This window comes from Geotrypetes seraphini, chromosome 11 (genome assembly GCF_902459505.1).
Source record: "Geotrypetes seraphini chromosome 11, aGeoSer1.1, whole genome shotgun sequence".
Classification (NCBI taxonomy): Eukaryota; Metazoa; Chordata; class Amphibia; order Gymnophiona; family Dermophiidae; genus Geotrypetes; species Geotrypetes seraphini.
Window position 1 is genome coordinate 123,863,144 of NC_047094.1, and position 27,664 is coordinate 123,890,807.

General features: G+C 41.9%; 1 protein-coding gene across 2 annotated transcripts in view; it reads left to right on the plus strand.

The window, feature by feature from the left end:
• The window catches only part of LOC117345554 (neural cell adhesion molecule 1-like), a 79,981-nt gene that overhangs the window by 31,616 nt on the left and 20,701 nt on the right, over positions 1-27,664 (plus strand). The window contains exons 2-7 of one of the 2 annotated variants that reach the window (XM_033914371.1): positions 18-101; positions 3,270-3,485; positions 8,323-8,469; positions 12,913-13,050; positions 18,714-18,895; positions 22,343-22,439. In XM_033914371.1, the coding sequence (XP_033770262.1) occupies positions 18-101; positions 3,270-3,485; positions 8,323-8,469; positions 12,913-13,050; positions 18,714-18,895; positions 22,343-22,439 (864 nt within the window). The remainder of the gene's footprint in view (positions 1-17; positions 102-3,269; positions 3,486-8,322; positions 8,470-12,912; positions 13,051-18,713; positions 18,896-22,342; positions 22,440-27,664) is intronic. The other variant, XM_033914372.1, reaches the window with a different exon arrangement.

Here is a 27,664-nt window from a genome sequence, read left to right on the forward strand (position 1 = left end):
ACTTCTTCCACCTGCAGTGAGTGGCAGACAGGATAAGACTGCTATCATTCCAACCAATGGAGAAATCTACCTGGGTGACGTAGCTTACTTTCTCTGTAAAGGTATGAATCAATAATATCTCTTACCTCTTCTCTCATTCCCCATTCTCATTAGCTCTCCACTGTTGCACCCCCTCCAATTTCTCTACAATTTGGCAAGGAGGAAATGAAGCTGCACACTGTGTAATCCTCTTTTCCCCCATTTTTCTCTTTTTTTCCTGTGTTGACCTCCCTAAGTTAATTTTCAGCCTCTTATAATACAACACTTTATTTTTATTCCACATAACCTTCTAGTTCTAGTTCTATGCGTTTAAGAAAAACTGCATAAACGCAGTCAACTACAAAATCGTAATCAATATAACATAACATATCAACCAACCATCCATTACTTACAAAAAAAATTTGAAACAGATCAGTCTTCAGTAACTTTCTTTTTTTTTTTTTTTTTTTAAGTTCAATAGTTTTTATTAAGTATTTTAAAGGATACAAGAATCATTTAAAGTACATAGAAACAAAATAAAGCTTTCTGTATATAAAATATATAAATTTATGTTTAACTGTATAGGAGCAAAGGCTCCAATTATTAAAAATGTATGTAAGGGATATATAAGATAAAGATAAGAGAGAGCAGTAAAGAAAAAAGGAAAGAAAAATGAAAGAGAGAAGAGAGGAGAAGAAAAGGATAACAGGAGTGTCTAAGAAGATGAGCGTACATAGGAATCTAAGAATGACCATGGAGATTTGTTGTATTTCAAGTTCATGTTCTTTAACTTTAAGTTCAGTAACTTTCTAAAATGAAAATATAAAACAGAAGTATGGATTAATGGGTGAAGCTCAGATTCCTAGTTAGCGGCCTAATAAGAAAGGAATCACCCATGATGTGTCTTTACAAACACAGCCTTTGGGCAAAGGAAATGTAAAAAAGACCAAATTATCCTGTGAACATACAGTTTATCTCATTCTTCTTATCTCTGTCTCTTCTGCCATATTTATGTCTCTCTTAACCCTTTATTTGGCATTGCTGCTCAGAAGTGGGGAATGTGTGGTACAGTGGTTAGAGCTACAGCCCCCGGCACCCTGGGGTTGTGGGTTCAAATCCCACACTGCTCCTTGTGACCCTGGGCAAGTTGCTTAATCCCCCAGTGCCCCAGGTACATTAGATAGAGTATGAGCCTACCAGGACAGATTGGGAAAAATGCTCGAGTACCTGAATAATTTGTAATCCGCATAGAACTGTAGGCTATGTAGAATATAAATAAATTAAAATTGGAAGCGACATGTGTTTCTACGGCTTTTATGGGAGATCAAACAACAAAAAGATCCAACAGGGTCTGCAGTACAGTGAGAGCAAACAAAAAAACATCTCCAAATGCCCGTTACTTGGCACTGTTGCTCTTGTTCAACATAAAGCATCTGTTTCACTATCTGCCAATTTATGGGTTAACATAGAGGGCTGGTAGTCATATCAGCCCTGGAGAACCTGGATGCTTCTGGCAGGGTAAGAATTATCCCCAAAAGTTGCCAGTCATGAACTTCTGAGCTACTTCTATTGTATTCTTCCTCGTTAGCCCCTATTATGCTAAACTCCACTGGCTGCTGGTGGAAGCAAGAATCACCTTTAAATTCGCTTGCCTCTGCTTCAAAACCTCAGCAGGCTCTTCACCAATCTACCTATCTGAACACCTTGAAATTGCACGCCCCTCTCGCACCCGAAACACATTCCTGTTCTCCTTTCCCTCCCTGAAGGGCTGCCTCTACAAAAAAATTCCTTGACCGATCTCTAGCATTCCAAGCGGGCAAATGGAACAAATGCCTCTCTACCCTCATCTCCAATTCCCCCACTATCAAACATTCCGGAAACTAACCAAAACCTACCTCTTTGACAAGTTCCTCTGACTAACCCTCCCTCCTCCTCCCACTCTTTTACTGTGAGTAAAGTGGGTAAAGGTAACCTGACCCGAATATGTATCATCCAAAATGTAAATCTAATATTAACGAAATTGTAATTTCGCTGTAAATGTACAGTCTCTTCTTCTGTTAACTGCATAGAACTTCCATGGTAATGCGGTATACAAGAATAAAGTTATTATTATTATTATTATCCATTTTCTTTCTAGGGGTGTACAGTCAAATATTTCTATTTAGTTTTCGTTCTCATGTCATTTGTGAGAATTTTCATTTTGCTACTTTTATTTTCAGTGGGGGGGGGGGGCAATTTTGTACCTAATGTGCACTCTTCAGAAACAGTACTCACTATTTGCACTGTGCACTATTTCCCATAGTGCACCCTATTTGTAAACAGCATGCACTATTTCTGAAGATCAGGCACTATTTATGACAGGAAAATCCCCAAATGTTGAGATTTTTCTGCTATTTCAGGCAAAAAAATGACACAAAATATTGTTAACATTTCCTATGTTGTTTCAAATGAACACACTTAGGGCTCCTTTAACGAAGGTGCGTTAGTGTTTTTAGCGCACACTATAGCACGCGCTAGCCGAAAATCTACCACCTGCTCAAAAGGAGGTGGTAGCGGCTAGTGCGCAGGGCAATTTAGCGCGTGCTATTCCGCGTGTTAAGGGCCTAGGGTACCTTTGTAAAAGGAGCCCTAAATTAATGGCCTTATAGATTAATTCTTCTGAGTAGAGGCAATAATCAATATATAAAAATTCAGTAAATACCACACTCTCATATGCTAGTAGTCTTAATATCACTTCTTGCTTTCAAAAATTTCATAGTGATTTCGTAGTAATTTATAAACTTGTATCCAAAACTTTTCAAAAACTTCCTTTCAGAGTCTTCATAATCTTCATAATTAGCGGCTACACTTGAGTATCATATTTCATGTAATACTTGAGCCTTAAAGTAGCCAGCCTCCTCATCGGTCTTTATATTAATTTTCTTATTATTTAAATAACTATATAGCTTAAAGCTAATAAATAACTTATCCCAATGGCTTTAAGCTATATAGTTATTTAAATAATAAGAAAATTAATATAAATGCCGATGAGGAGACTGGCTACTTTCAGGCTCGAGTATTACATGAACTATGATACTAGAGTGTAGCCACTCAGGCTGTGTATGAAGATTATGAGAGTGTGGTATTCATTGAATTTTTATATGTTTTAAATGAACAGACATCCCTGATCTTTCTAGTTCCTCCACTTCCCTCCTTCCTCTCATGGTTTTTTTTTTTTACTCCTTAAGTAACAGTCATTTTTTTTTTTACAGTTGATAGTGGAACTGAAGCCACGTTTAAGTGGATCAAGCCAGACGGAGAAGAGATAGAGGAGGACACTGATATCTACAAACTGAATAAAATTGATGAAAGCTCAGCAGGACTGTACATCACAGCTAATGACCCCAAACAGAATGGACAGTTCCAGTGTAAAGCTGAATTTGATAATGGAGATATAAGTACTTCCAGCATCAACATCCGTGTAATCCGTATGTCTGCCTCTAATTAGTTATTTTTAATTGGGCATATTTGTCCAAAGCACCTGGTAACAGAATTAAAATGATTTTCATCTTGCGTCTAATCTATGGCCTACAGCAAACATACCAATGCTGTATTTACAGCTGCTGTCTGCTAATTCTTTCAATGGCACTAACAATTACCGCATTTTTCACTCTATAAGACGCACCTGACCATAAGACGCGCTCACCTGTAGAGGAGGAAAAACCAAGAAAAAAAATCTGAATCAAATGGTGTGCCCTTTCCCTCTCTAGTGGTCTAGTGGTAGGCCGGGACAGGGTACAGGGCACGTCTAGTGGTGGGCACATCTAGTGGTTGGCAGGCAGGAGGGCAGGAACCTCCCCCCCCCGGTACCTTTTATAGCATCTGCCGGTCCAGCACTGAAAGTTCTTGCCCCTCCCTTGTTGGACAGCTCGGTTTCCCTGCAGGCAGGCAGGGCCCCCCCCCCCCCCCCCGGGTACTTTTTTCAAAATCTGTCGGTCCAGCGCTGAAAGCTCCTACCCCTCTCTTGATGGATGGCTGCCTCCATCTGTAGCAGCAGACTCAGAGTAGCACAGAAGGCAGGCGTGAGCTTTTCACAAGAGCTGACAGCAGCCATTCAGGGAGCGGCGCAGGACCAGGCAGGACCGTGAAAAGCTCGCGCCTGCCGTCTGCAATGCTTTGAGTCTGCTGCAACAGATGGAGGCATCCGTCCAACGAGGGAGGGGCAAGAGCTTTCAGCATTGGACCGACAGATTTTGAAAAAGGTACCTGGGTATATTTGCTCCATAAGACGCACCTATATTACCACACACTTTATTTGGGGAAAAGGTGCGTCTTATGGAACGAAAAATATGGTACATGTGGAAATTTGGACATGCGCCTAATGTCCGTGCACAATTTAATTTAATAACAAGCCAATTAGTGCTGATAATTGAGTGCCAATAATCAATTACTGATCAATTACAATTTACTTGCTTTTTAGGCACTAGGATCTGCACAAAAATTTTATGTGCAGTTCCCAAAAATGGCCATGGCCATGAGGGTCATGGGTGGATCAAGGGTGTTCCTGTAATTTATGCATGCTGTTATAGAATAAGAGGGACCTGCATCTAATTTGGGCATATTTACACCAGGTTTCAGTTGGTGTAAATCCTTGCACCTAAAGTTACAGGAGGTGTTGTTTAATCACAACATTGTTTTTTGTGTCCCATACTTATTTTAAGGCTACGTCTCCAATTTCAACTTTTTTTGGGGGGAGGGGTAGTAAATTTCTATTTGCCAAAATGTTTATTTATTATTTATTTATCAAGCTTATTTAAAATATTTGATATAATCGCAGTTAATCTGAAAAAAAGTCATTTTTGTAGTTCTGAAAGTATAAAACACTGCCAAGAATTCACTGCATTGGTAACGCAGTTGAATTCCTACTTGTTATGGTATTGTCCTTGGAGTGTTTTGGACAAATACCAGCGTGCTCTTGTAGCCTAGAGAAATTGGAGTCTTTGTAGGTTGTGAAACCTTACAGATCTTATAATTCATAAACATTCCAGACCTGAAGAAGAGGCCTGAGAAATCTAGACAACTCATAGATTACTAGGCCCAGTGGCATACCAAGGGAGGGTGGGGAGTTGGTCCACCACAGGTGCACGCCTTGGGGGGGGGGGGGGTGCAAAGCTAACCAGGTCCGGGTCCTCCTGCCCTACTGTGCAACTGGACCTGCACCTCCTTCCTTTCCCCGTGCCGCTTCAGTCTTATCTCCCCGCTGCTGCTGCTGCTAATCGCCAACAAGAAGTCTTCTTTCCGATGTCAATTCTGATGTCGGAGAGGACGTTCTGGGCCAGCCAATCACTGCTTGGCTGGCCTGGAACGACCTCTCCGACATCAGAATTGATGTCGGAAAGAAGACTTCTTGTCGGCGATTAGCAGCAGCAGCGGCGTGGACCAGAGGAAAGGAAAGAGAGAGGCTTTTTTTTTTCCCGCGGCAGGGAGGGAAGGATGTAGGCAGGCAAGCTGGCTGGCTTTAGCGTGGCAGGAAGGGAGGAAGATAGGTAGGCAGGCAGGCAGGCTGGCTGGCTTTGGGGGTGGACAAAATCTAGAAGGCAGTGGGGGACATAAGGAGGCACTGGGGGCACTAAGGACACAGAACGGAGGCACTGAGGGCACTAAGAACACAGGAAGGAGGCACTGGGGGTACTAAGGACACGGGAAGGAGGCACTGGGGGCACTAATGACACAGGACGGAGGCACTGGGGGCACTAAGGGCACGGGAAGGAGGCACTGGGGGCACTAAGGACACGGGAAGGAGGCACTGGGGACACTGACACAGGACGGAGGCACTGGGGGCACTAAGGACACGGGAAGGAGGCACTGGGGGCACTAAGGACAAGGGAAGGAGGCACTGGGGGCACTAAGGGCACGGGTCAGAGGCACTGGGGGCACTAAGGACACGGGACGGAGGCACTGGGGGCACTAAGGACACTGGAAGGAGGCACTGGGGGCACTAAGGACACGGGAAGGAGGCACTGGGGGCACTAAGGGCACGGGAAGGAGGCACTGGGGGCACTAAGGACATGGGATGGAGGCACTGGGGGCACTAAGGACACGGGAAGGAGGCACTGGGGGCACTGTGGATACGGGACGGAGGCACTGGGGGCACTAAGGACATGGGACGGAGGCACTGGGGGCACTATGGACACAGGACGGAGGCACTGGGGGCACTAAGGCACAAGATGGAGCCACTAAGGGTACTATGGACACAGGACAGAGGCACTGTGGGCACTAAGGACACGGGAAGGAGGCACTGGGGGTACTAAGGACATGGGAAGGAAGGAGGGAGGGAATAGAAAGGGACAATTTTTGGGCATGAGTGCAGAAAGAAAGAAATGAAAGAAAGGATACACAGTCAATTAATAGATGTCCCCTTTTGATGAAAATAATAAATGGTCACGTTACCTCTGACTTACTTTTTCTGCAGCAAAGTCGGCAGCCGCGCTGAGGTGCAGAAAGGTCCCGCGATGACTCGTCTGCCGGCTCTGCTCCAGAAGAAGTAAGTTACATCGGAGGGAGTGGACCCAGCAGACGCAGTCATTGCGGGACTTTGCCACAACTCCCTGCATCTGTCGGGTCCACCCCCTCCAACATAACTTACTTCTTCTGGGGCAGAGCCAACAGATGAGTCATCGCAGGACCTTCCAGCATGCGGCTGCCGAGTCCGCTCCAGAGCAAGTACGTCGGACTGGAGTGGACTGGCAGCTGTTAGTTACAGTCATCACAGGACCTTGCTGCATGAAGGGAGAGAAAGGAGCAGGACTGCTGGAATGGAAGAGTGGTGGAGGGAAAGAAAGGGGGCAGGGTGGTATGGAAGGGTGGTGCTGATGGAATTGATGTACAGAGAAAGGGGAGAGACATAAGGGGGAAGGATATTGGAGGGAAAGAAAGGGGGCAGATGCTGATTGAAGAGGGGTGGATGGAGAGAGAAAGGGCAGACATTGGATGGTAGTGGGGAGCCTATGCTGGATGGAAGTGCAGATGGGAGAGATAAGGGAGCAAATGCAGGAAGGAAATGGGAGGAGAGAAATAGGGGAGCAGATGCTGGATGGAAGTGGACAGAGAGAGGAGAAGGTACTAGATGGAAGGGTTAGAGAAAGAGGGTACATGATGGAAGGCAGGGATAAATAAAAGGAGGGCATATGATGGGGAGAAAAGGAATGAGTTAGGGAAACACTGGAGGGGTGAGGGAAAGAGGTGATAAGCTTTAGGTAGACAGTAAAAAAGGAAATTGAGAGGGTAGTAATCTAGACAGATGCAGAAAATAAATCAAAAAGGAAAATGAGGGAAAAAGGGAAAGAGATTTCAGAGGAGAGGTGTGGGAGGGGGAAGGAGAGGAGAGAGATGCCAGACCAATGGGGGAGAAAGGAGAGCTGGAAGGGGGAGGCATACAGTTTCTAGAAGTGGCATAGAAGGAGAGAAGATGCCATATAGGGGAAGAGAGACGGCAGACAGTGGATGGAGGGAAGAGATTTACAAGAAGCTGAGGAAAGCAGAAACCACAGAAGACAAAGGTAGAAAAAAATTTATATTTATTAATTGCTTTAGGAGACATGTGTCACTGTTTCTGTGGTGCATTGCATGCAGAGTCCAGCTTCTTGCTGGTTCAATTTAACCTTTGTCTATGTATTTCTATTTTATTCCCCCTTTTACAAAACTGTGGAGTGTTTTTTAGCGCCAGCTGTGGTGGTAGCAGCTCTGATGCTTAGAATTCTATGAGCATCAGAGCTGTTACCTCCGTAGCTAAAATCTACACTACAGTTTTGTAAAAGAGGGAGGGGTTAGTTTGTGATTACATATTCCATACTAGGCGAAAGTGTTTTCTGTGTTCTGTGTGTTCGAAAGACACGGTTTTTTTGTTAGGATTGATCTGTACTAGTCTGGTTTGTTTAGTTTTACAATGGGTGTATTGAGGTTGTACTGCTCATTGCAGTATGTAAGATGCTGCCTTTTCCTAGGTACTCATGTGTGATGTGTGGATTGTTACTAAAAATCATGTTTTCATAAAGATGGGTAGGGGTGTCAAAAAATGACTAGACCTCCTTTTTGTTGGTCCTCTAAGACAAACTACGAAGGCCGACAAATTCAAATAGCAATAATAGGTCTTGCTGTTCATTGAAAATGAATATAAATAATGGTTTATGGTTTAACGGTTTATGATTTAACAGATACTAGTCTTAGAAGACCACTAAGGTGGTCTCCTAACTTTGTACAGTGTGCATTTCAAAGGAATAAGTGTTATTTGCAACTTAAAATAGCTTATTCTTCATGCTGTTCCAGAGAGACCAAAAATTATTGGTGAAAGCAAAGTGTTGCAGAAGGTTTCAAAGGGAAATGATGTGATGCTTCAGTGTGATGCAAATGGAATTCCTCAACCCACAATCACCTGGCTTTACAATGACCGTGATGTCACACGCCTGGGAAACAGTAAGTGTGATACTCACTTGATTGTGAACACTTCTGCCCTGCAGTGGCAAAAGGAAGCCAGTGCTTCAATAAAAATAGTATTTTCAATTGAAGTAATATATACCCTGAGCTTCCAAAATTTTTTTTTAGAAAGGAGTATAAACAGTACTTTATGAGCCTCAGCCCCACCACTTCACCACATCAATTATCTTTCATAGTGGCAAGCTTTATGTGGTAATATATCCTCATCAGCTCCTTTATACCGCTTAAATAATTCTTTTCTAATTTATTCATAAAGTGCATTGTGTTACATTAAGTCGATTTTCTTCTCAAAAGTCCTTTTCTATGCACCATATTTCATAAATAATTCGTAATAAAGTTCAATAAATAAATCTTTAAAACTTAGCTTTGTAGCGATTTTTTTAGGTCAATTAATCACTCATCACTTCAATATTCATTCTTTGAATTCTATAACTCGGTTTGGGAGGGTTGGACCCGATATGTTTCGCACACTGCTGTTTCAATAAAAATAGTAAGCACTTGCTTCATTTTGCCATTGCAGGTCAGACTTGTCTCAGCAGTCTACAGATTTATTTTTTTTATTTTCTAAAAGTACAGTATCTCTTACAAACTGAGCCAAGGAATATCCTGATGATGAAAACTGACTTCACAAACACTGGGTGAATCATTTTCAGCAATATTTCCAACATCGGTTCTTGGACCCATCTTGTTCAATATTTTTATAAATGACCTTGAAGAGGAAACGACATGCAATATAATCAAGTTTGCAGATGACACAAAAATATGTCGGGGGGTTGGCTCTCCAAGGGACTGCGAGGATCTTCAGAAGGATCTGGACCAGCTGGAAAAATGGGCGATAAAGTGGCAAATGAATTTCAATATAGACAAATGCAAGGTGATGCATCTGGGAAAGAAAAATAAAGAACATGAATATAGAATATTGGGTGTGACATTAGCCAAATGCGAACAAGAAAGGGACTTGGGGGTCCTGATAGACAGAACCCTAAAACCATCGGTACAATGCGCGGCGGCAGCAAAGAAAGCAAACAGGATGTTGGGCATGATTAAAAAGGGGATCACGAGTAGGTCGGAGGACGTCATAATGCCACTTTACAGAGCGATGGTCAGATCACACTTGGAATACTGTGTCCAACATTGGTCTCCATACCTCAAGAAGGATATAACTCTGCTGGAGAGGGTGCAGAGGCGAGCCACTAAACTAGTCAAAGGTATGGAGAATTTGAGCTACCAAGAACGCCTCCGAAAACTTGGACTGTTCAACCTCGAAAAGAAAAGATTGAGGGGGGATTTGATAGAGACTTTTAAAATATTAAAAGGATTTGACATAATAGACCAGGAAGAAGCATTACTGACATTTTCAGATGTGACACGGACAAGAGGTCATAGCCTGAAACTGTGTGGCAGCAGGTTCAGGACAAATGTCAGGAAGTTCTGCTTCACACAGCGAGTGGTGAGCGCTTGGAATGCTCTCCCGGAGGAGGTGGTGGCAGAGACTAGTGTTCAGGGTTTCAAGCTCAAGTTGGATGCACACCTTCTTGCAAATCATATCGAGGGATATGGGAGATCCGGGTCTCCAACAGGGAGCACCTAACTGGGCCTCCGCGTGTGCGGATCACTGGACTAGATGGACCTAGGTCTGATCCGGTGAAGGCGTTTGTTATGTTCTTATATTCTTATGTTCTTATCAGAATGATGGATTCTTTCCATCCACCAAAGACTGGATAAATGGATATGTAGGATGATTTGGGAATGTAATAATGTGCTCAGTGTGCTGTACTCTTGGGATCATGAGCAGCAATTCAGTGTCTTGGGCTTAAGAAATAATACGTTAATGATGGAGTCTTCCAACTATCTATTCCACTTAATAGCAGTTAGAAAATGGACTGCTGAGTGTTGCAGCCTAGGCTGACCTTTCCTTATAACAATACAGTATAGGTAACTTAGTTAGGGTCAGCACCAACCTCAGCTCTCTTACTCCCCTGTCTGGTAAAGCAGGGCATTTTCTCATCTGACCTTTCATCTTCTAGCACAGTCTCAAACTTTTTTAGCTCTGGCACACTAAATGGAGCAAATATTTTTTTGCAGCACAGTATAATTGAAATTATAAAATTGCAAAACCAACAAAAAATTTAATTTTAGAGTTATTTATTTAAAGTTATTTAAGTAATGTATGGGTGATTGTAACTGGTGAAACTAAAGTAGATAGAATTGAATTGCTAATCAATGTGCTGGATGAGCTTGTTTTTGAGTGCAAATTAACTCAAAACACTGCTTGATAGTTGACAAGCAAACACACATTTCATCATCCACCATCTGCAGTCGTTCTCTTTTTTTGTCTATTTAATTTCTGTTAGAGCCAAAAATCCAAGTTCGCAAAGATATGAAGATCCAAATGGTAACAAAGCCTTGATTGCTTTGTTGCTCAAGTTAGGATAACTACTGTATAAAAATAAAAATAAAATTACTTGCCGTTAGTTTTAAAGGACCAATCCTGTCAAACAATAATTCTTGTCTGGGTGGTAGTATCCTTACGCACACATGTCATCTATTCTAGTATATACAGTCAAACCTCGGTTTGCGAGTAACACGGTTTGCGAGTGTTTTGCACAACGAGCAAAACATTCTTGCAAATCGTGACTCACAAACAGAGTGTTGACTCGATTTGCGAGCACCCCCTCCCCCCATTCGAACCGGCATCTCTTCCCCCTGCCTGTGAACGCCCCCCCCCCCCGAGAAATGGCATTGCCCCCTCCCTCCCCCCCCTGCTGGAAGCAGCATCCCCCGCCTGCCCATACAAGCCCCTTACCCCATCTGGCATCAGCACGCAGCACCAACCCACAGGACGTGCTGGTGCCGGTACCAGTGAACAAAGATCCTGCCTCTTGCCTGGGCTGGGCCTTGAGCAGGGCCGGATTAACCAATAGGCCAAGTAGGCACGTGCCTAAGGCCCGAAGTTGCCAGGGGGCCCCGATGAAGCAGAGGACTCGGTTTGTTTGTTTTTTTTCCTTGGCAACGCGGGCCCCCCAAGAAAGATCGGCAGCGCTACCCCCCCTCCTTGGGAGATCGACAACACCGCCCTCCCCCGGCATCACCATCAACCAACCTGAATAAGTGACTTCGGAGGGGGTGGATTGGCAGATGCAAAGAGTTGCTGCAAGAGTTGCTGAAAAAAACAGATAAATGGGGGCGGGACATGAGTAGGGGCGGGGCAGGGCCAGGGGGGCCCAGTGTACTTGTGTGCCCAGGGGCCCTCAAAGAATTAATCCTGCCCTGGCCTTGAGCATCTGCGTATGCTCAAGGCCTTCTGGCTCTCGTTCTCTGTGAGATACAGTTTGAGAAACACTGTTCTTGGATGAACCTGATGTGGCACTTTCTGTCTGCTCCTTGGCAAAAAACATGTGGTAACACAAAGGATTGTAGATGTAATTGTAGAAGAAGTTGTAAAAGCAGAAGTTGTAGAAGAGGTTGTAGATGTGGTTGTGGAAGCAGTTGCAGAATTTGTAAAGGTGGTTGCCCGATGCAGTTGCAGGTGTGATTGCAAATGTGGTTACAGATGTAGTGCAGATGTGAATGCAGAAGCACAGTAGGAAATGTCAGTGACAACATTTCCTGTTTTGTTTTCTAAATGAAATAAAGGGGGGAAATGGAGGAAATGTTGTTAGCTTTTTCTTTCCTTTTCTTTTTCTGACATGTCCCACCCCAGATTAAACTGGTTGATATCACCTCTAGTGTGCCACTGTCTCAGACTGGGTGGACCTGATTCCAAAGTAGCCCACCCATGGCTGCACTCCTGATTTGCAAACCTAGAGGTACTTGGTCCTCAAGGATCTGCAAAAACATTTTCAAAGCAACCCCTTAATTAGTTTCCCTTTGAAAATGTAAGGTCAATAAAATCCCTATATACTGTGTGCCGGCTCTGTCTAACCCAGTGGTTCCCAACCCTGTCCTGGAGGACCCTCAGGCCAGTCGGATTTTCAGGAGAGCCCTAATGAATATGCATGAGAGAGATCTGCATATAATGGAGGTGCCAGGCATGCAAATCTGCTCCATGCATATTCATTAGGGCTATCCTGAAAACCCGATTTGCCTGATGGTCCCCCAGGACAGGGTTGGGAACCACTGGTCTAACCCTTTATCACACCCCTTTCTAGAACCAATAAAAGTACCTACTGTATATTTGGAAAGAAAGAACTGGGGGAAATTTTAGCTCTTAATTTTATCTGTGTAATACAATATATAGTTATTTGCATAAAATCTTTAAAAATCTCCCCTCTGTAATGCAAAATCTTGACATTATCAACAATTTTTAACAATGAATGCCCAACTAAATCTTTCTTTAATCAGAACTGCTTACATAATAAGAACAATATTTCTAAATGAGACCTGAACTCCAGCAGACATTTTCCCTCTTCTGTGTTCTAGATCGTATCTCAGTTGAAAGGAACAAAAACTTGAGGATCCGGAATGTCCAGGATTCAGACACTGGGATTTACAGATGCAAAGCAAGTATCCTAGAGAGAAATGAAAATGCATTTAAAGATGTCACTATCTCAGTCACAGGTATGTAATACTTCTGAATCAGCTGTCTTTCCTGAAGGCTGCAGGGAACTGTATCTTAAATGTGATTACACTAGAGGAATGGATTCTGGAAATAGGATAATAGTTGTCCAGTTTGGCTGATCATCTCCCATAGTGTCTGAACCCTCTGGGCAGGAGTAGAAATGGAGCTGTTAAGCCCAAGGCAGAGCACTGGAACCAGGCTTGGAATAGGAACTGGGTGTGGAGCAAGAATGGGATGCAAGCCTGTAGGCAGCAAAGAGGAGCTTTGTAGCAGTAAACACATGACAGACTCACCCAAAACTGTTGTGCCAGCAAGAGTGTGTCTGCCTGGTTCTTCTTATACAGTATATGATTACTGATTAGAAACATCTCTTGCTGGTGGATAGAAACCAATTAAAACAAAAAATACTTCATAGCTGGAGTGAGCATTGATGGCAACTCTAGAGGTTGGGAAATAAGACTTCTTCGGTGTAGGTTCCGTAAATGGCAAAGACAGATTAGAATCACAGCAGGAGTGGACTTTGACAGTTTCCAAGCTTTATGAAAATTTGATATCTCGCCTATCAAAAAGATGTCTAAGTGGCTTACATTCTTTTTTTTTTTTTTTAATTGTCTTTATTAGCAACTGCAAAGGGACATACAACCAGGATCAAAGTAAGCATAAAATCAGAGCAGGCAGAAAAACAGCACTTGAAAACTATGACAGCAAATGTTGCACAGTCCAAGAACCCAATGGGTACAGTGGCTTACATTAAAATAGAAATAAAACAAAGCAAAAATCAAAATCGTGTTAAGACATAGCATGAAAGTGTAGGAAAAAGGGAGAACTACAATATAAATAGAAACGTGGGGAAGGAAAACACGAAAGGGAAGGTCTCCTGTGCTCTAACTGAAAAGCTAAAGTCTGCTATAGTAATATATAAAATAAGAAAATAAAAAAGAATTCTTAAAAATAAGAATCAGCAAACAGAAATGCTTTAAGATCAGATTAAATAAAGTCTGAAAGCTAAAATGGTTAGAAAGAAGATTCCATAATTCAGGTCCTTGTACGGAGAAAATAGCACCACAAATAGTATCTGGAAAAATTTCTCTAAATGTGAGTATAATCAGACAGTTTTGATTAATAGACCTTAAAATTCATGAAGGAACAAAAGGTGTCAAATGTTTACTGAAATATCTAATCTAATCTTCCATATGTGAGTCACACATACCTATACAGTCTCAAGCTGACAGATCAAAGAGGAAGGAGAAAGTAGTAGGGAAGGGGGCATGGAGAAGTAAGAGTAGGGGCCTAGAAGTAACATAGTAGATGACGGCAGATAAAGACCCAAATGGTCCATCCAGTCTGCCCAACCTGATTCAATTTAAATTTTTTTAATTTTTTCTTCTTAATTATTTTTGGGCAAGAATCCAAAGCTCTACCCAGTACTGTGCTTGGGTTCCAACTGCCGAAATCTCGGTCAAAACCTACTCCAGCCCATCTACACCCTCCCAGCCATTGATGCCCTCTCCAGCCCATCCTCCCCCAAACGGCCATATACAGACACAGACTGTACAAGTCTGCCCAGTACTGGCCTTAGTAGTAGGGGGTGCTATACAGAAACTAAAGCAGTTAATTGTCAAAGAGGTGAGTCTTCAGTTTTTTTCTGAATGTGGTGTAGTTTGTCTCTTTTCTGATAGCTTCTGGTAGAGAGGAACATCAACAGTACGTATTTTAAAGACAAGTAAGAGAATTTTATAAGTAATACGATGTAATATAGATAGCCATTGAGCTGATTTTAAAAGTGGAGTAACAAGATCAAACTTTCTATGTCCAGTTATTAATTTAACAGCAGTGTTTTGAACAAGTTGAAGTCTTTTAAAATCTTTAGGCAAAATACTTTTGTACAAAAAATTACAATAGTCTAACCGACTAATCACAAGAGAACTAAAACATTAACTGCTGATGAATGCAAAAGAGGGTGGATACATATAAGATGGAGTTTGAAATAATAATTATGCATTACTGATGAAATATGAGAAGTGTAGAAGGGAGCAAAGATAACTCCTAAAACATGAGTTTTAATAACCAAAAGAACAGAAATATCATTTAATAAGATTAGGGAAGAAAGAGATAAATTATAATTTTTGCTAAAAAGTAAAATTGTGGATTTGGATTATGAATAAGTTTGTTATGAGTGAGCCATGTTGTCAGATGTTTCAGCTTGTTATTAATACAGTAGTAGCAAATCCAGTAGTTCGGAAGTAGGACTGGTGCCAGGCAGAGTTCTACAGTCTGTACCCTAAAATTGGCAGGGAGAGGTAGAGATTATGGGGCTCATTTTCAAAAAAGAAAAACATCCAAAAGACAGCATAAACCGGCACTTAGATGTTTTAATTGCCAAAATATCCAAGTGCCAATTTTCAAAACTGACTTTTTAGACTCTTGCAGGTCATTTTTCTTCCAGTACTTCTAAATCTTAAGGGAACATGTTGGAGATGGGTTTTGGGCGGGTTTAGAACATGGAAGTTTGTAGCAATAAAAAAAACATTTTACAAAATGTCCAGACCACAATTTGGACATTATGGGCTAGACCTATTTTTTAAATGAATAAGAGTCAAAAAGGTGTCCAAACTGACCAGATGGCCATTAGATGGATGAGAAAATGCCCCCCACACTCCCCCAGTGGTCACTGACCCCCCTCCACCCGATGTTTGGACGCTTTCCGGGAAACATCCAAAGTCAGATTTAGATTTCCTATCGAAAATGCCCCTCTGTGGAACAGAATATAGATCTGGTCACCTTGTTGGGCAGACTGGATGTACCATTTAATGTTACTATATCCAATGGGCTCCCTCAGGGGGGTGGCCATTTCCTTCTCCTGCTGGAACTCACATTACCTGAACTTAAGTTACATCCAAGTGGCTTCTGTAGCTCATCTGCAAGTCTCCAGCCTCTGGTACACAGGCTTTGCTGGGATTATTTTATTTCCAGAAACCTCAGTCTTCAGCCTGATGCTCCCAGGTCACAAGGAGAGGGTCCTCCCCCCTCCAGTCCTGTCTGCACCCCTCTCCGAGTAAACCCCCCTGCACAATTCCCACCCACCCCTCCCAGAGGCTACCTATTAAAAAGCATTAGTGGTTCAGGGGGGATTCGAGGGTCCTCAGAGGTCAATGGGGGTTATCTGGGAATCTACAGAGGATCCAGGAGTTCTTAGGGGGGATGATTCAAGTGGCCAGAAAGGAATAAAGGGATTCATTGGAGGTCATCCAGGGATCCGAGAGGTCTCATTTAGGGTTTTTCCATCTTCAGGTTTTTCTGGACATCCCTACTGTCCTGCGTGTGTTATGTGAAGCACACAACACAGGAAGGACAGCTAAGCCCATTAAAAAAAAAAAAAAGCCAACCCCAGCTCTCCCTAGAAACCCTGATTTACTGAGCCGTAGGACTCCCTGAAGTGGCTGGAAGCTTCGGGGTTTCCCTTGCCACTCAGCTGTTCGGGGGTTCCCATGCTGCTCAGCTGATCACAGCTCCGGAGTTACAATCGAGCTGGCAGGAGGGAGAGCAGCAGTGGTGGCAGGAATGGAATGGAGCTGAGAGGTATGGAGAGGGGAGGAACTTTGACTAGCGATGTTCTCTTCTGAGCAAACTCCGGGCACAGTTCTGCCCCTTTTTATCGGGGCTGCTCGCACAAATAGCATGCATATAATTTGCATGCTATTATGCTGATCATCACCTAATAAAGAAAAATTGCTCACACCCTGGTATTTAATACCATGGTGTTGGAATTTTGGGCTAGATTCACAAAGCAAACCGATTGTGTACCAATCGGTTTGCAATCCCTTTGCGACCAGATTTCCCTCCGGCCCGATTCACTAACCTCTCCTGCGATCCGCTTCCAATCTGTGCATGCAAATGAGTGGAAAAGCATGCATAGTAGACAGGGACATGATTCACCAACGACATTTTTAAAACCGACTGGGCTGGCCGATCAACCCAAGAAGCGACTGCTGGGGACCAGTCGAAAACATCTTTCCGACTCTCCAGCTACATTGAAGCCCTGCTCTCTGCTGCCCCAAATCTCTCCTGCCTGCCGCCCCAATGTTTTTCCCTGGATCTCTCCTGCCTGCTCTGCCCCAAATCGCCGCCCTGCTCTTCCCACATCTTTCCTGCCTGCTCTGCCCTGAATCACCGCCCTGGCCTGATCGTCCCTGGATCTCTCCTGCCTGCCGCCCCGAATCTCTCCTGTCCTTCCCTGCTCTGCAAGCCCGTGGTTTTAACCCACGGGTTTAAAGCGGGTTAAAACCACGGGCTTGCTGGGCTAAAAAGTATAAAAAGTAAAGTTAAAAAAAAAGAAGCCGCGGCTCGGATGGGTATGCATAGACCATCTACAGATGGTCTGCACATGCATCGGGATCGCACACCAACGATCCGTGTCGGCAGATGGGGGCGTTCCTCCAATCACCCCCATCTGCATATTAGAGTTTGAAGAATCCATCGGACCTGCCCAGATCGGACACGGATCGGTCCCGATCGGGCAAGTTTGTGAATCTAGTAAATCAGAATCTTAGTAAATTGGCCTTTAAAGCAATCCACATTCTGTGGTAGCCTAGCTTTTGTTTGTATGAACCAGGGTTTAATTTGTGTGGGAACGGCCTAGGATGCAATTCTACTACTTTTTTTCTCAGTCTCCAGAGAAACAAGGGCATTTTACTCTAGTCCTTTCCTTTCAAGCAGCCTGCAGAGAAGAGGAGGATAAATTGGGAGCCTGGAGCGGAGCAGAGCAGAGAACATTTACTGTAATCCCTAATCTATTCCCTCTTCTCCTGTTGCTTCTGCTCCTGGCCTACCCATAGTTCCATTTCCTTTTTATCTGCAAATTAAATTCTGGTATTAACCTACGTATAATGCAATAAATAAAAAATATTTTCTGTTACACAATAACCTTTCACAGCTTTGTGTAGATCACAAAAAGGAAGACTAGACAAGGAATTTTTAAAAATACAGTTATCGTGATAGCGTTTTTTAGTGCAGGCCAGCGCGCTGAATGCTCTGTGCTGCTCTATGAGCGTCGGGAGTAGCACAGAGCATTCAGCGTGCTGGCTTGCGCTAAAAACCACTATCGTGGTTTTATAAAATGGGGGTGGGGTGGGGGAAGGTACGGTAAATCATTATTTTATAACTACACTTCTTTAAAATAATATTGGGCTCCTTTTTATCAAGCAGTGGTAGAGTGTTTTACCATGGGCCAGTGAGGTAAATACTCTAATGCTCATTTAATTCCTATGAGCATTGGAGCATTTATCTCACCAGCCTGCAGTAAAATGCTCTACTGCTCCTTGATAAAAGGAGCCCATAGTTTAAGGCTTTCAAAAGTATTATATAGTTAGTCATTGATCTTAAATTATAAGGTAAGTCATTCCAAGCTTTACCTGCCTGATATGGCAGAAGGTAACAAAATCAAATTCTTATATTTCATCTTTTTAAAACTCAGTTCATTTTTGGATATTCCCTTAGCTATATTTGAAACTCGATTAACTGCATTATTAACAAAGCAGTAGATATAACTTTTCAAATCAGAACAATAAGGGACCATTTGTAACTTGGATTCACAGATTTTGATCTGATCACCATTGAATTGGATAGAAAAAAGTGACTCTGCTCTATTCACAAAACTTTTCAGATGTTCCGAAGATCTTTTTCGATGACAGGGAACCACTGCTCACCTGGCCTGGGCATCCTGTCAAGCACAGTATCAAGGTGCAAGCGAATCCCTCTGCTACGGTTTCCATGAGCCAGAATGGGGCACCTGTTCAAATAAGGGAGACAGCCAGAGACAAAACCACACAGACTTTCACTTTCACGGTATGTTTCGTGTGCCCTACTTCATCTATTCTTACTACCATGAGAAAACCAAAGCAAATCCCAACTGTGGACTTCTTTATATTTACTTCTGGCTGTATATAAGGGTACAGACATGCATGGCTGAAATGCTCCTATAGATTAGTTTACAAAACATTACCAAAAAGTTTCCTGAATGTTCTGCTTTTTCAGAAAAGATACGTGCTTTTTTTTCAAACAAATTGTGAAAGGAGCCTGGCTGGATTTTTCCCCTGTGAATACCTGAAATTCAGGGTGAACAGCAAACTTTTTCCTCACAGGCAATCATCCCAATGATTCCGACATGAAATCCTCCAAACTTGCAAATGCTGAAACGATTTCTCTTTTGACAGCCTTCCTCTCTGGATCCTTTTAATCGTAGGATATCCCAATTTTCAGCCGGGCTGCCTCTGTATACAGTTGAGCACCAGCCCTGGCGATTTACTTTTATATGTACAGTATATCCAGTGGCATCATCTATTTATTTTGTAGTGCTGAAAATGAGGATAATTCTCTACAGGTCGCCTAAAGTTAGGCACAAGGATGAAGCATACGTAGCGCAAAATTATAAATATAATTGCTGTTTAGAATAATAGCGCAGGGCCACAGTTATCCATCTAATGCTAGCTCAGTGGCTGATTTAAATGCCTAACTGTGGCCAGTTAAGTGCGTAACTGATAATATTCTATAACCTACACATGTTTATTTATTTTCAGTATTTATATACCACTTATAATCTAAGTGGTTTACATTCAGGTATTCAAGCATTTGTCCCTATCTGTCCCAGTAGGACCTATACAGAATTTGCCCCTAAGCATCAAATGGTGCATGAAAGGTTATAGAACTGGAGATATGGGGACAATATTCATACCACGGGAGGCAGCTCGGCTACCTCCTGCGGTTTACAGCAAGCCCAGAAATTCAGTGCTGGGGCTGTAACTGGTCTCCAGGACTGAATTTTCAGTTCCATATATTATAACATGTGTGAGTATGCCCTGAATATGTATGTTTTCTACTGTTACCCATTTAGGTGTTAAGCGGGGAAGACATTTTTAAAATAAATAATAAATAAGTGCAAGCGCTGTAGACATAGCCAGCCAAGTCAATATTCATTGGCTGGCTGGCTAAGTCATAATGGTCAAAGATAGACTTGCTATTTAGATAGGTCTGTCTAGCCACTAGACTTAGCCAGACAGCCAATGAATATTGGTGTTGACTGGCTATGACACATGTCACGTGACATAGCCGGTGACTAGTGGGAGATAGCTGCTTAACACTATTTAGTTGGCCAGCTAAATACAGATGAATATTGGACAATATGGCCTAGATTCTATAAAAGGCGCCTGAAGTTAGGTGCCAAGATCAGTGTGCCTAGCCAATCTAGGTGCCTAACTTAATTTCTAGATTAGCTTAATTGGAAAAATTGGGACCGCCTTAATTTTTTCTTTTGGCGGGAGTCCTTGTGTCTATGCAATAAATTCGAAAAAATTCAGAAAGAATGGGACATAACAAAATTTTTAAATTAATTGGAGCCTATTAATTGAATTTATGAGATCTGATTAAGTATTAACACTGATTAGCTGGATTTTCCCCTTATTTCCTATATGATTTGCACATCCGGGGGGGGGGAAGGGGGGAGGGGGGGTTATTATATTTTGTTGTATTAATTGACCAAAGGAAAGTGATGTTTATGATTTTAATTGTATGTATGTACTAATGCACTTTGTTTTTATTCTTAAATTAGGGTGGGGGGAAATGTTTTGTAATATTTCTTTGATCGATTGTATGTATACTTTAATGCACTGTTTTTGAATGGAAAATTAATAAAGATTTATTTTTAAAAAAAGCTTAATTGCACTGTTAATAAGCAATAATGAATTCATAATTGGCAAAATTAAAATTAATTAGGTGGTAGGCACCTAACTCGGTAGACACCTATGATTTTTAGGTAGGCATCTAGTCTAAGGCACCTACCAGAAAGTGGATGTGGTTAAGGGCGGATCGTGGGCTGATCTTGGGCATGTTATGTGTCTAGACACCTAAATTAGACTTAAGTGCTAGTATTTAGGCCAAGAAAATGTTGGCATAAATAGGGGGCACCTAAGATTTTGCTAACTAATATCAGGCCATTTAATGAACTCAATAGTCTGCTATTATTCATACATTGTGTGATATTCAACCCAAAGAAGTACGCAGATAGCAAACTGCTTCCAACCATGGGCTAAAATAACCCTGGGTATTCAATGGCATTGCATGCATGGCCCCTGGAGTTGAATACTTGAGTATGACCGCCAACCCAGACGTTAACTGAGCACTAGACAACGCTCAGACCAATGGCCAGTTATCTCACTGCATAAAGTTAGAATAGCTGTTTTGCTGTAAATGCTTCTGTGTCCACTCTGTGATAGCCATTTAGCACATGCTATGTATAATATGCCACTTGCTTAACACTTCCATATCACTCTCTGCCTATACCATGCCCCCAGAGAAAAAATTCAGAAAAATGTAGTAACATGAGGTTTAACGCATGATAACAGTCACTACCGGCAAATCCCTTAACACATTTGTGCTGTAGCCTGTTAGTGCACACTAACCATGTGCTAAATGCTTAACACCCTTTCGTAAAAGGGCCCCTGAGTTATTTTTTCTATAGTTTTAGTCAGTGTGGACCATAAATATTACCCCCCCCTTTTCCTCTGTTCTGCAGCTCTCCCCTCCCCCATTCCTCAATCTCTGATCTTGCAAGGTTGGATAGGAACTACCGGTGGCACCAGTCGAAAATAAAATCTTTAAAATAATATTCCACAGGTCCTAACTGAAGGATGGACTTCTGTTTTTTTAAGAGCTCATGTGCCAGCAAATGAATGCACACGAGGCGAGTCACTTTCAATTGAAAGGAAACGCTGAAACAAGGGGGCATAGTATGAAGTCGAAAAGGGACAGACTAGGCTCCTTTTACTAAGGTGCGCTACCATTTTTAGCGCACGCTATTGCGCGTGTTAGCCGAAAAACTACCGCCTGCTTAAAAGGAGCCCTATGTGGTAACCTTAGAAAATGCTTTTTCACAGAAAGAGTGGTGAATGCTTGGAACAGCCTCCCAGTGGAGGTGGTGGAGACAAAAAAAAGCTTGGGACAAGTACATTGGGTCTACAAGGGAGAAGATGGGATTTTGCCAGGTACTAGTGATCTGGATTGGCCACTGTGAGGATGGACTACTGGGCTAGACCCAGAAGGCTATTCTTATGTTCTTATGACATTGATAGGCAGACTAGATAGGCCATATGGTCTTTATCTGCCATTATTTTTCAGTGTTTCTATGGATAATTCTTAGGGTGATTCAATAAGTAAACGGTTGTTATGAAACATACCCTTTGTGCTGAGATTTGTTTTTTAATCTGGTAAGTTTTCTGTGTTTTTTTTTTTTTCTTTTAGTTCACCCCAAAATCAAAAGAGGATTTCATGCCTCTTTTGGTTCAGGCAAGCAATGAAATTGGCACAAAAAAGAGAGAAATTCTTATTAAAGAAGCAGGTAAGCTATAATCAGAGCTTCTATTCTTTGGTGTTTATCGACAGGGGCAGGAAAGGGCGGAGGATGGGGCCAGGGGGTCCAGGTGGGGGCGACAGGGTAGGGCAGGGCGGGGCCCAGCATACTTGTATGCGTGAGGGTTCATCAAAGGATTAATCCTGCCCTGCATACCAAAACAGCACTAACATGGTGTTTTTGAGCCGCTTTTTAATACTTTTTAAAACTCTTCAATACTTTCTTTTCTCCCTCTTTGGTGTGTTTGATCATTCCTATTAAATTATTGATGTTCTTTTCTATTTTCCTTGAGTTAGACTGTAAACCACTTTGACTTATTTTAGAAAGGCGGTCTAGCAAGTACATTAATCATACTAGCTCCCAATATAAGCCAGAGTACACTTCAAATTCCACTGCCTACTATTTAAAGCTATAAACGGAGACAACCCAACCTACTAGAACAATCAACTAATTCAATCCACCTTAACCAGACGCAGGAGAACCCACACACTATTCACACATCCGCCAACCAAAAATGTCAAACGAAGAAAAATGTATGACAACCTACTAGCAACCAGAGCAGCAAAACTGGACAGACAAATCACCAATCTGCTGATCTCGACCACAGACTACAAAACCTTCAAAAAAGAAACAAAAACCCTACTCTTCAAAAAATACGTAAAATCAATAAAACACAACCAGACATGTCCCAAACTTCGCCTGAAACACTATCTACTCCTTAGCAAATTAGAAAATGTTCAGACTATTCCTAAAGCTCTTCTTAATATCATAATAATTCTTATGTAATCCACCTTGAACCGCAAGGTAATGGCAGAATAGAAATCACTAATGTAATGTAATGTAAATTAAATAAGCTAAACTAATAACCATATGTCTGAAAAGGTAGCACTGTAACAACATTTGGCATTACAACACCAACACACCATCTAGTTCTTTCTCGGGACTTTTTTGGCTCTGAGCACTGTGGCAGAATATTTTATCATGGCGCCGTAGCATTAGACTGCGAGCCTATATATTTATTCAAGACACTTTTCGTTATAACTTAGTAGATTTTCAAGAGACTCCTTAAGCAGGCCTGTATGGCTGCAACATGTACATGTCAAGTCATTGAGCTATTGGATGAATAAAATAATTTGAACATTGGATGAGTAAAAGGACAAGGATAGACAAGGGCAAACCGGTCGACATTGTATATCTGGACTTTCAGAAGGCGTTCGACAAGATTCCGCATGAACGACCACTTTGCAAAATTCTGAGCCATGGAATCAAAGGTGAAATACTCACATGGATTAAAAACTGGCTGGAGCATAGGAAACAGAGAGTGGGAGTAAATGGACAATACTCGGACTGGAAGAGCGTCATCAGTGAGGTGCCACAGGGCTCAGTGCTTGAACCTGTGCTCTTCAACATCTTTATAAATGATCTGTTCATAGGTACAATGAGCGAGGTGATTAAATTTGCGGACAATACGAAGTTATTCAGAGTAGTGAAGACGCAGGGGGATTGCGAAGATCTGCAACGTGACATAATCAGGCTCGAGGAATGGGCATCAACATGGCAGATGAGATTCAACATGGATAAGTGTAAAGTGATGCTTGTCGATAACAAAAATCTCATGCACGAATACAGGATGTCCGGGGCAGTACTTGGAGAGATCTCCCAGGAAAGGGACTTGAGAGTTCTGATCAACAAGTTGATGAAGCCATCTGCGCAATGTGTTGCGGCGGCGAAAAGGGCGAACAGAATGCTAGGAATGATAAAGAAGGGGATCACGAACAGATCAGAGAAGGTTATCATGCTGCTGTACTAGGCCAAGGTGTGTCGCCATACATGAAGAAGGTCGCCATACATGAAGAAGGACATGGTACTTCTCGAAAGGGTCCAGAGAAGAGCGACCAAGCTGGTTAAGGGGTTGGAGAAGCTGCCGTACAGAGAAAGATTAGAGAAATTGGGCCTCTTCTCCCTCAAACAGAGGAGATTGAGAGGGGACATGATCGAAACATTCAAGGTACTGAAGGGGATAGACTTAGTAGACAAGGACAGGTTGTTCACCCTCTCCAGGGTAGGGGGAACGAGAAGGTACTCTCTAAAATTGAAATGAGAGATTCCATATGAACATAAGTTTTTCTTCACCCAGAGAGTGGTGGAAAACTGGAACGCTCTTCCGGAGTCTGTCATAGGGGAAAACACCCTCCAGGGATTCAAGACAAAGTTAGACAAGTTCCTGCTGAACAAGAACGTGCACTGGTAGGGCTAGTCTCAGTTAGGGCACTGGTCTTTGAACAGAGGGCCGCCGCGTAAGCGGACTGCTGAATATGATGGACCGCTGGTCTGACCCAGCAGCGGCAATTCTTATGTTCTTATGGTCATCAGTCTTAGGACAATTCCACTCTTTATTTTATGCATCTGAGTTTGTGGTTTTGTTTCCCCTGTTTTATCCCATTTTCCAAAAGCTAACATATTTCAATTAATAAATTCAAAATAAAATACTTTTTTCTACCCTTATCTGAGCACTGTATTTTTGTATTTACTTTAGTCCCATGGTATCCTTCTGTTTTTCTCTGTTTTTCCTGTCTTTTGCAGGGTCTCCTGCCCATTTGACATTTCACTTTTCCTCTGCATCCCTATCCATCTTGTCTAGTATATCACCTCTGTGTTCCTGTCCCTTTCTTCATATTCAGCATCTGCCTTCTCAGTGTACCTGTTGTTGTTAGGTGCCATCGACTCAAGTTTTCAGCGTTCCTACCCTGCCCTATAAGAATATAAGAATTGCCGCTGCTGGGGCGTGGCTTCGCAGCATTCTAAGATGGACGGGTGAATGTGAGGCTCCATGAAGAAAGGCTATTATTGGAAAAAAAAAAGGTTGTAAAGTGGTGTAAGTCGGGTTGTAAAAGTGATTTCGGATTAGTTATGGCTTCGGGCAAACATAGTAAGAACAGTTCGGCGGCGGGAGGAGAAGCGGGAAGTGTAAAACGCTCAAAGCTGGAGTCGGTATCCCCGTCAACGGTCCCCTTGCCGGCAGAGGACATTGAAAACAGGGATTTGATGAAAGAATTACAAGCTATTAAAGAAATTGTGTTAGAAAGTGCTAAAAACATTAAAGACCTTAAGGAAGAAGTGGAAATCCTAACAAAGAGAATGCAGGCAGCTGATTTCAAAATAGAGCAGTTAGAGAAGCGTGCTGAGAAAATGGAGGCAGAGATTCTCATATGTAAAAAAGATCACAAGGAAATTGAAATATTAAGAAAAGATCTTGAAGATGTATCTAATAGAGAAAGAAGGAATAATTTACGTTTGATTGGGGTACCAGAAGGTGTAGAAAAAAGTGACCCTATAGCGTTTTTGCTGAACTTTCTGCCAAAAATTTTGCCATTGAAAACTCCTTATCCGTTGGAAATTGAAAGGGCGCACCGAATTCCATCAAAAAGGTTACCTAGTCAAAAGGGCCCCCGGCCGCTGATCTTCAAGCTGCTTAGATACCAGCAGGTGGTAGAAATCATAAAACTGGCTAAAGAAAATAAGGATTTGAAATGCCAGGATTCAAAAATCTTTATAAGTATCGGATTTTGCAAAAGCCACTGCATGCAAAAGGAAGCAGCTCTTGGATATGCGCCCTCAATTAAGATCATTAGGGGCAAGATATGGGCTGATGTATCCGGCAACAATGAGAGTGACGTTTGAAAATAAAACTCATAATTTTGATGAGGCAGTTAAGCTAAAGGAATTTTTGAGTCAGTATGATCTGCCTATGGATTCTTAAACAAGGATTTGGCATATGATCTTCCTATATTAGTATGAATGGTTTTAGTTATTTGTTTGAATGGATATTTTAAAGAAATATTTTCTTATCCTGAAGCTTTGAGTTTGGAAGGATGGATGTTTCCTGAATATGGAATGAATATAGAAATTTGAAAGTGGCTGAACATTCTAAGAATGGCATGTGCTCATTCATAACAACTAAAGGATGCAGTGATGTACTGGACAGTTAATAAGAGGGAACAATAACTATCTCTTAGAAAAGGCTGTAGCATATACTTTTGACAAACAAATAAACAAAAAGCAAAGGATGTGTTTATATGTGTAATGGACAGAACTTTATAGACATGGTGTGCAGCATTAAGTAGGTTGAGGATCGCTTGTGAGTTATGGCTTGAGCCTCCCTAGGATATATTAAGATTAATCTGGCCTTTATTGAGTTAAAAGGTCAGTGCTGCACATGAAGAGGAAAAGGATTTGCTGTATATCCTATATCTTAGATCCAGAGGAACTTGGAGAAAATCGCCAGAGATGGTTTACAACAGTGTATAGGAATGAAAAGACTAAAATGGAAAGGAGACTATGTACTGTGTGTTGGGATGCTTTATTGAATAATATATCATATGATTAAAGATTTTAAGATTGGATATGGCAAAATGGAATGGAATATTTGTCATGAAGTATAATGCTGAGAATATGGAAGAAAATTGGATGTTGTGGGAGGTTATCAAGTGGCCTTAGGATGTTACTTTGCCCTTTCTTATTTAAAAAAAAAAAAAAAAAAAAAGGAGGTATAGAAATAGGAAAGTGAATTTATGCAGGATAAATCTTGATAATTAAATGAATGGATGATCACTTTCTAAAGCTTGGAGGGGGAAAAAAAAAAGAGAGGCATGTGGTTTAATTGAGTTCTTATATATATTGTTATAAGAAGTATAATTAACTTTTAGGTTAAAATATACCATTATTAGTAAAATTGTTTAAAAGTATAATAAAATTTGATTCTTCCATGGTGGTATGAGCCTGAAGTTTCATAAAAAGAAGAGTTTAAGGAAGGAAGGGAAAAGAAAAGAGGAGAGGAAAAAGGAAGGAGAAAAAAAAAAAAAAAGGGGAAGTGCAAATAAAGCTTTATATTATATAAGAGGGTATAATGTGATTTTAGTAGATTATAACTTTTGAATTGATGTTTCTTGTGGCCGAGCCCGTCCCCGAGTAGGTGGGAAACTCCGGCCCGGACCACAAGTAAGAATTTTAGTACGCCTTTTATATGGTGGTGAAAGGAAGACCCGGATACCGGATTCCTTGAAAAACAGTACCAGGTTTATTAGTGTCCCAAAGTAAAGAGAAAAGAAAACAGAAGCAAAAAGAAAACATTCACCTTGGTTGGTTAAAGTCCTTTGGGTGCATCCTGCACACTATTATATTACAGTCCAGGTGAGTCTCAGGTGTTTTACTGA